The sequence below is a fragment of the Phragmites australis genome, chromosome 11 (assembly GCF_958298935.1).
Source record: "Phragmites australis chromosome 11, lpPhrAust1.1, whole genome shotgun sequence".
NCBI lineage: Eukaryota > Viridiplantae > Streptophyta > Magnoliopsida > Poales > Poaceae > Phragmites > Phragmites australis.
Window position 1 is genome coordinate 28,995,188 of NC_084931.1, and position 9,838 is coordinate 29,005,025.

Below are 9,838 nucleotides of genomic sequence, written 5' to 3' on the forward strand. Positions count from 1 at the left end.
GCGTCTTTACATTGTGTGTTCCTTGAGAACCATTTCTCTATGATTCTACCTTCACCGGATCTCTACCAGGGGCGGATTCAAGAGGAGCGTAGGGGGCTCTCCTACCCCATAAACACTTGACAGCCTCCCAAGTCTCTCATATAATTTTTGAACATAGAAGAGGAAGAAGAAGAGATGAATAGGAGGAGAAGGAGGAAGAAGAAGAGATTTATCCCGATGTGAACAGAGGGCGTATTTGGATCCTTCAGCAAAGCTTGCCTCACCTTGCCGAGCGAGGATACGGAAAGGCTACATGTTTGGATGAGTGATAAGCTTAGAGCATCTCCAACCAAGCCCTCATATTTGACCTCCTATCCCTCTTGTTTAGGAGCTCCTCATCCAGATTTCATCCCCTATTTCTCAACGTGTTCCAACCGACCCCTCATATTTGACTCCCTATATTCGAATCACCTCTATTTTATTAATATCCGGTAACTCTCTCTCCTCTCTCTCCCCTCTCTTCCTCTCTCTCTCTCCCCTCTCTCCCAAATGAGGGGTTGGATGAGGAGCCCCTAAATGTAGGGGGTGAGGGAGGAGATTTAAGGGGTCCTCAAATAAAGGGGGTCGGATAGGGGGTCGGTTGGAAATCAATTTTCATTATTTTTTTTCTCAAATATAGGATAGGAGGTGAGAAGAGGGTTTGGTTGGAGATACTCTTACCTCATTGGTAATGTTTTACCTTACGGCTGCGAGACAGCAAATTTCACTCGCCTAGCTCGGCAAGGATTTGCTCGCTGGCATGGTAAGGCGAGGCAAGCTAGCGTGGGAATCAAATGCCTCGTAGTAGCAGCTGATAGCAACGATGCACTCGCCAGATGCCTCCTGTCGGCCGTAACTTGACAAACGCAAACTTAACCAGTGTGATAAGACTAACAATTGTCAATTGTTTATGAGTTCTTTTTTTGGCAACACGAAAATAATAATAAAAAGTATTCTTATCTTCTTCAAATGAAATGCTACGAGTATGTAGGTTTCAGCAGGGTGATGAGTAGGTAAAAATAAAAACAGTAAGAAAGAATTCCTTATTTGCAATTGAATAGCTAGTGTCTTATTTGTCAGTAAAAAATTTAAGTTTCTTTATTTATCATTGCTTCTCACTTTCATTCACGGAATATGATTACCGGCCATTCCAGCAGTACCGTTTCCATTTTTACCCTTTGACTTGTTAGCTTTTTTTTGTTAATGACCATACTACCCTTGCCGTCTTACATACGAGTTCATTCCCAACAAGAGCTCGAATTATCTCCATGAAGAAGCATCGCAGCCCCAGAGACGCCGCTGAGCAGCTCATCGCCGGCACCCCTCTCATCCCAAGTAGAACACGGTGGCGGACACGACGGCGAGGAGCAGCAGCATGCCGGCCCTGCGCCGGTCGATCAGCTGCAGCGCGCGGTGCAGCAGCTGCAGCCACTCCTCCCCGCGGGCCACGCCCGCCCTGGCTCCCGCCTTCCTTCCCCGCAGCCGGCGCCGCTGCCCGCGATGAACGTGAGGGAGCCGTAGCTCCGGGACCGCAGCCCCATAGATGCCGTCGAGCCGCTCATCGCCAGCACCCCCTCTCATCCCAAGCAGAACACGGCGGCGGACACGACGGCGAGGAGCAGAAGCATGCCGGCCCTATGCCGGTCGACCAGCCGTAGCACGCGGTGCAGCAGCTGCAGGCACTTCGCCCTGCGCCATGCCCATCCCCTGGCTCCCGCCTTCCTTCCCCGCAGCCGTCGCCGCTGCCTGTGACAGACAGGAGCGAGCTGTAGCTCCCGGACCGCAGCCGCAGAGACGCCGGCGCCCCCTCTCATCCCAAGCAGAACATGGTGGCGGACGCGACGGCGAGGAGCAACACCACGCTGGGCCTGCGCCGGTCGACCAGCCGCAGCCGCGCGGTGCAGCAGCTGCAGCCACTGCTTCTCCCCGCGCCACGCCCACCCCTGGCTCCCTCCGCCTTCCTTCCCCGCAGCGTGCGCCGCTACCCGCGACGGACGCGAGGGAGCCGTAGCTCCCGGGTCGCAGCTCCAGAGACGCCACCGAGCCGCTCATCGCCGGTGCCCCCTCTCATCCCAAGCAGAACACGGCGGCGGACGCGACAGCGAGGAGCAGCAGCACGCCGGCCCTGCGCCGATTGACCAGTCGCAGCGCGCGGTGCAGCAGCTGCAGCCACTCCTTCTCCCCGCGCCACGCTCACCCCTGGCTCCCTCCGCCTTCCTTCCCCGCAGCCGGCGCGGTTGTCCGCGACGAACGCGAGGGAGCCCTAGCTCCTGGACCGCAGCCCCAGAGACGCCGCCGAGTCGCTCGTCGCCGGTGCCTGCTTTCATCCCATATCCGCACCGCGAGCACGAGATTCGGCAACGACAACCTCGGCGTCGGCGAGAGGCAGCCAGGCGCGCCAATACGGATATGCACCGGAGGGATGCGACACATGGATCAAAGGTGGGTGGGGGTTAGAAGCCCGGCGTGGCAGGCGGCGGTCGGCGGCGCGAATGTGCTGGTTCGGAATTTGAGCAAGGAGAGGGGAAAGTGCCCCTGTAAAGCACGGGTAAATACGTCGTTTATTACAGTATCCCTTATCATTATTACAGTATCCTCTATCCCTAACACTGTAGCAGTACTGTATCACTAGATAGAGGATCTGTTGGAGATGAATTTTCAGTACTACAGTAAACCGCAAAGTACTGTAACATTAGAATTTACAGATTTAGAAACTCCGTTGGAGATGACCTTACACTACCACTTAACAGTATTTTAGGGCTAAACAAATAGCAATGACATATAAAAGGTGAAAGTTAGAAGTAATGGTAAATAGAAAACTTAATTTTTTTCGGTGATAAATAAGACATTATGTTATCATTTAATAGTAAAGAAGTAATTTTCTCAAAGGGTAACGCAGGGCGCTCAGCCTCCAAACCGGCTACGTGTGCGGCGGAGATGACGTCACGTTCGGCGCCACGGCGCGTCGAGCCTCACCAAATCGCAGAGCAGCACGTGCCCTCAGATATTTCCACCGCCGGAGCTACATGTGTCGGTCTCGCACCCGGCCACCCTGCGAGAGGCAACCCGAAGACGCCGGTAATAATTGGGTGCAAGCGCCGGACCGCGCGACACGTGTCCTCCACGAGAGCCTAGGCGGCACGTGGCGAGCGCGCAGGGCCGCGATTGCCGGGAGGGCGGGACACGTGTCCGGGGAGCCGGTCGTCCGCGACGGCTCAGTTTAGATCCATTGTCCGGTCTGCTGTGGTTGCGCCAAGTCGTCGAGATGGGGCTCACGTGACGCGAGGGGTGCGGAATGGATAGACACGGCCAAGATATTTGTGCTTTGGCGTGTCCTGTGCCAGCTTGCAACGCACCAATTACGGCGCCTACCTGGGGTAGGACGCAAGGGCAGGTCAGTTACGGCCGGAGTTGGTTAACGGAATCGAGGCGGCGAGAGCGAGATGCTGCGAGACTGTCCAGGATTGTCGTGTCTGTGTGACTGAGTCTCCTCATGCGGGCGGCGCACAAGGGATGGCGCGTAACAACGGAGATATTTAGCGGGAGAAAGTGCGGCTCTGAACCAACCCAAAACGCGCAGCTGAATGCTGGACTTCGACGCCGGGGAGTGGTCCACTTGGCGCAGGGCGCGACGGCACGGCCGGGATCGGGTCCGCCACGCGCACCTGACACCGGCGTATATAACCCGGCTCGGCCGTGGGAAGACCGAGCGAGCACCAGTTAGGCAAGCAAGCAACACCAGCCACTCACAGGCTCGCGCCGCGTGTGAGGTTGATGGGCGCGGGGGAATGAGAGAGAGGGGCCCGAGCATGAGGCGGCTGAGCGGCGCGTCGAACGGCGGCGGCGGGAAGGCGGGAAGGAACGCTGCTGCCGCCGGCCAGTGGGATGGAGGCGGCAATGCGGCGCGCGTCCGGGGCATGAACGCGGGGATCATGGACGAGAAGGTGCTGGCGCTGGTGTTCCGGAAGCTGAACTGGGACCCGCAGTCGCTGTGCGTGGTGGCGCGGGTGAGCCGGCGTCTGCGTGCCGTGGCGGAGCGCGTGCTGTGGCGGGAGCTCTGCGTGTCGCGGGCGCCGCGGATGGTGGCGGCGCTGACCGGCGGGGCCCCCGCGTCCGCGCCGGTGGCCGGGCGCATCGGCGGCGGGTGGCCGTCGCTGGCGAAGCTGCTCCTCTTCTGCTGCGGCGCGGCGGGGGCCGTGGTGCCGGGCCACTTCGCCCCCGTGTCGCGCTTCTCCAAGACGTCCGGGCGGAGCTTCCTGTCGCGGCGGTGCGCGGGGGACCTGCTGTACGTGTCGGACCCGTGCGAGCACGCGGTGGCGGGGGCCGCGGACGACGTGGGCGCCTACCGCGGTGTGTTCCGCGGGTTCATGCGGTCCCGGACCCGGGCCTGGCTGGTGGACCACCGCGCGGCGCTGGAGCCCCGCGTGTGGTGCCCCTACTGCGCCGCGCCGGTCTGGAGCATGACCGCCGCGGGGCTCGCCCCGCGCAGCGCGTCCCGGCGGCTCGGCGCCAACGAGGGACGCCTCGAGTACTTCGTCTGCGTCAGCGGGCACCTCCACGGCAGCTGCTGGCTCGCGCGCCTCTCCGACAGCGAGTTCGTCGGATCCGACGGCGACGACGCGTCGTCCGCCGGCGCCAGCGACGAGGACGACGTCGAGCTGTGACTCGCGCGCAGGCGACGCGCGGAAGAATTGGTCACATGTAAAGAGCTTAGTTAGCCTCAGTTTAGCAGTTTCCCCCTTTTTTCTTCTTCCATTGATCTTGTAAATACAGGCGGGTTGCGCTTGCGTTGTCGCATCGCGCTCCGTCGCATCTCTGTTTGGAGCAGGTCAGGCGAGGCGTGGAGCGGCGCGACTCGCGAGCCAGCCTTGCAGTCGCAGCTCGCAGTGTGCTTTTGAGAAATTACTGGTGTGTATATATATATACAGTATATTTGGTACTTATGTGAGTATGTACTATGATGATAGTATGTACTGAAACATGTTAGTATATAAGCTAATCTAAATGGTATGTATATTTTTTACGTGGTTTGTATATATTTTAAGTATTTTATATTTTATGTATAAATATAAAAATATTACCAAAATTAAAATTGATGATTTTTTTAAAAAAATTCATGAGTTTATATTGAAGTATCTTAGAATTACTATATAAGTATATTTATAGTAATAAAAGAGTATATCTAGTTTATTTACCTGATATATCATAGTACAGAGTATATACTCTTAAGAGTATCTACTAGTTTTTCTATATATTCCATATATGTGCTATTTACATATATTATTTTACATCCGAATCAACACGCGTGCTCATATCGGCCTAACCCACGTCACCTAGCCGCGCCCACCCCCACACGCCACGTCCTCGTGCCACTCGCATCACACTCGTGCCACTCGCATCACACTCGTGCCACTCGCATCACACGCCCCCATGTGCATACCCGCGACTACGACACACCCCAAGCGTCATGTGTCCCGCCACATGCCGCATGTAATGTGCCACTCGCTCAGTAGTTATTCACTAGTTATCATCCAGTAATTCTTCAGTAGTGTCCAATAGTTATCATTCAATAATTCTCTAGTAATTCTTTAGTAGTTGTTACCAGTTTTGTTATGCAGTAGTTATGTTAGTAGGTGGACAACTACTAAAAAATTGTTTAGTAGTGTCAGTAGTCGTCAATTATTTAGTATTCAGTAGTTCTAATTCATAGTGAAATTGTTTGGTAGTATGTTAGTAGTCGGCTGTAATATCAGTAGTTTTTGGTCAATAGTTTTGTTCAGTGATGTCAGTAGTTTATTCAATAGTGACAACCACTGACACTACTGAACAATAATTACTGACAAATAATGACACTACTAAACAACTAATAAAGAACTATTAAACTAATGAAAAACTAGTAAGTGACACCTACTAAATAATTACCGACAATTACTGGGCATGTGGCGCGCTCTGGCGCGTGAGTGCGGGCGCGCAGGGTGCGGATTCTACCGGCACGTCATGTGGCTAGTAGGTGCGACTGGTGCACACGAGAGAGCATGGGCACACAGCTGGCGCGGCCACATGACGTGCTTTGACTGGGGTAGGATGGCCTGCTAGCGCGGGCGAGCTGGGCCAGGTTGGGTGTGTGTGTATAATTACACGATTGTTTAAAAAATTTGCAACAGTAGACTACCATCGCTTGTTCATCGAGCGAGAGCAAGGTCTTGCCCTATGAACAAGCGATATCTCGTGGACCCCTCCAGCTAGAGTAACTAGATGAATGGGCGAGATCTTCCTTGCAGCGATGCTCGACAGATCCACCCAAAAGGTGTTGTCCACTGTCTTGCCAGTAATAAATTCTAGCCAAACTACTCTAAAAATAACTAAGATTCACCACTTAATATTTTGGTTTTTCTTATAGTCACTATCACTACTACGTGACTTCTTACAGTGGCTGGATATTGAGCAGTCAGAAGCGGATGTATTTCTCCTACACACTGAGCACCACACCGCTTGGAGACGCGTTCATGAGATGGAAGCCGACGAGAGGAGCGAGGCTATGTGCAAGCGCATTTAGGAGGTGCAGCAGAAGATGAGGGAGGAGCATAATCGCATGATGGCGGAGGCTCGTGAGGTAGAGAGGAAGAGGAAGCGCGAGAGGGCACGTCAGGCATGTGAGGCAGGATCGGAAGCGGCGAGGAAGGGAAAGTGTGTATGTTGCACTCAGTAGACTAGATATTGTAATCATGTTGTTTGCATTCCCTAAGGTATGTTAGGTTTAGACGCAATACTTGTTTAGGTTAGAATGATCGTGTAACATATATTTCACCGTGTATATTGTAGTTCCCATTAAAAGTACCATGTTCGATTTTTCGTTTTTGTCAAATTCGGTATCCAAAATATCATATAAATTTCTAGTGGCACTAGACAAATCGACAACAAAAAACGGTGATGTTTTGCAGCAAACAAAATTAAATTTAAGCATAGCAAGGTGTCTCCCGTTCATTGGATGATACCTTGTTGTCACCTAACAATTGGGCGAGAGCAAGGTCTCAACTGGTATTCCTGACCAGAGGGGCTCACAAGGTGCTCCCATTCATAGGGCGAGACCTTGCTCTCGTCCGATGAATGAACGACGGTAGCCTATTGTTGCAAAATTACCTCTCGCCCGATGAACGGGTGACGATAGCCTATTGTTGCAATATATATTAATTAGATCTTGTTTGTATTCATATTTTAGCAATTAGATGCATTATTTAGACATATGTTAGGTATTAGATGTAGGATTTAGATATAGTGTAGGGATAACTGAGGTAGTAGATGCAGGAATTAGAGGTGCAGGAATTAGAGGTACTTGATGTAGCGACCTGGGGATATTTTATTGCAATATATAAAAACCGTTGAGTCATGTTTTTAATGAATGTTGCATTATTTTAGATGCAGTTGTACGTAATTTTGTATGTTGTGTCACAATAATGTTAGGGTTTTTTATGGGGATAGTGAAATACTCTATGGTCTGAAAGGGGTAGTAATATCCGTATTTGAGTCAATAAATAAGAGTATCTCTAGACCTATGCAGAAGAGTGTCAGACACTTGTACACCTGGTTGATGTAGGGTTTCAAAATAGACTTCGATATTCAAGAGATGACTATTAGTATTGTGGGCAATCGTGCGAGAGATGGTGTGCACAGGGAGGTGTACCCGTTCAGAAAAGATGAAGTGTGGAGAAGTTACATGCAGGGTGTTGTGCATAGTGGTTAGCCTCCTATGTTGCTTGTGCAATGGAAGAATAAGGAGGTAGTTGGGGGAATACAGGGTGGGGGTATACGGAGGGGGAGGGTGATGAGAAAGAGTATGATGAGGATATTGATTCGGATGATGCATATTCATCGGATTATCTGATTGAACCGATTGGTGAGGTAGACGAAGGGGAGAGAATCCCTTTTCTAATTGAACAGATATAGCGGAATGATCTTGAGACTGATGAATCTTCTAAGTATGACATGTCGAATAATGAGGACGATGCTTCTATTCCTGCCGACTGGAATAATCCTAACTTCAATAACCTTGTAGTGAATTAGAGGAATCAAGTGGTCTGGGAGTATACGCAGAATGAGCTGACCTAGGGTGTTAGATATCCTATCTGTCAAGCTATAAAGTATGTTGTGACTCAATGGGCGACATCGCTTCGACGATAGATTTATGTTCTCAAATCAAGTAAGAAGGAGTATGATATCAAGTGACTGAAGGAGGGTTGCGACTTTAAGGGGATGTGGGTTGAGTATCAGGAGGTGTCGATTGTGGTGGACCGCACTTGCACGATGAATGAAATTGAGTCCAGCCACTGAAACATCACCTGAGCCTTTGTCATCAATGTGAGGTACGTTCAGATCGTGAACAACCTGAACTATAAACCAGGATCTATTATTAGGCAAAGCTAAGAGAATTACATGTACACTATCAGCTACAACAGGGCATAGAGGGTGAAGATGAAAGCAATTGAGATGAGGTTCGGGACATACGAAGCATCATATGACAATCTTTCAAAGTTGTTGTGGACTATTGCTCAAAGAAACCCGAGAATGTATTACGACATTGATATGTATTCATTGCTCTCCAAACCTGGCAAGTATATCCTGAAGCGATGCTTCTTTGCATTAGGACCATGTATCAAAGTTTTCGAGAAATGTCGGCCTATCGTTTGCATCAATGACACTTTTCTTACTGGCATGTACAAGGGACATATCATGACTACTATTGGGGTTGATGAGAACAACTAAGTGTTGCCGTTGTCCTTTCTATTTGTGAAGAGTGATAGCACTACCAGTGAGTATTGGTTCTTATACTGTGTTGGGATGATAATTGCGGGTGCTCAGTCAAAAATGTGCCCTTATACATGACCAGTATGCAGTGATGCTCAAAGCTATTCAAGATCTGCTGAATGTAATAGACAATGGCATGATAGGACATGTGTATCCTGATCTGCGGAGTAGGTGATGCATTAGGCATTTGGGTGCAAACTTCTTTCGCTAGTTCAAGACAAAAACCCCACGAACATGTTCAAGAGGTTATGCAGTCATAACCAGCAGTGAAAGTTTTGATTCTCTTTGAAAGACATTGGATAAGCTGACGAAGAAACAAACCCAAGCACATGCATGGAGGCCCATGAGGGGACCAGATAATGAACTAGTACCTCTCGAGTCCCTGCTAATAGACAATAAAGTTGGCATAATACGGAGGATCGGGTCATCTACCAGGTCATTTATCGAATGGATTGAGAATGAGCAGAAGTAGAAGTAGACTCTGCTCTACGACACAAATGGGGCTACGTACGGTATTATGACTACAAATTTAGCAGATGTTTACAACTGGGTGATGAAAGGTGTTAGAAGATTACCACTGGTGGGGATTGTAGAGTTCATACTTCAAAGGACCTGCAAGTATTTCAGAGAGTTCTATGCAATAGCGCACCCATCACTAAATAATGTTGCCTAATTTATGGGACGAAGATGACCAAGTACATGGAAGACAAGACAGAGAAGGCAAAGATGCACTGAATGAAGGACATGTGAACTGCACAGCACAGATCTGACGTTCTATGCAGGGACAAAGGAAGGAGGGGGGAAAAGCGTAAGAGAGTTATCCAAGAGTGCACCATATTTGATAACAGGTGCGTTTAAAATTGCTACAAGCCGATGCTCAAGCACAAGCCATGCTCACATGTGATTTTCGCGTGTGTTGTAACGGGGATAAGGACTCAGAAGTACGCCCCTGACTACTTCAAGAATGAATCTCTCTTCAACACCTGGAACTATGAGATCTATGGTTTCAGGATTTATG

General features: G+C 50.4%; 1 protein-coding gene across 2 annotated transcripts; it reads left to right on the forward strand.

Moving 5' to 3' along the window:
• The first annotated feature begins 1,256 nt into the window (after window positions 1-1,256).
• Window positions 1,257-5,041, forward strand: LOC133884563 (EID1-like F-box protein 3). 2 transcript variants are annotated; one of them, XM_062324016.1, is made up of 2 exons: window positions 1,257-2,566; window positions 2,908-5,041. In XM_062324016.1, the coding sequence occupies exon 2, from the start codon at window positions 3,603-3,605 to the stop codon at window positions 4,680-4,682; it is 1,080 nt and encodes a 359-aa protein (XP_062180000.1). In that variant the 5' UTR covers window positions 1,257-2,566; window positions 2,908-3,602; the 3' UTR covers window positions 4,683-5,041. The 2 variants fall into 2 exon arrangements, with proteins under 2 accessions (XP_062180000.1, XP_062180001.1); XM_062324017.1 differs by having other exon boundaries at window positions 2,918-5,041.
• Window positions 5,042-9,838: the final 4,797 nt, after the last annotated feature.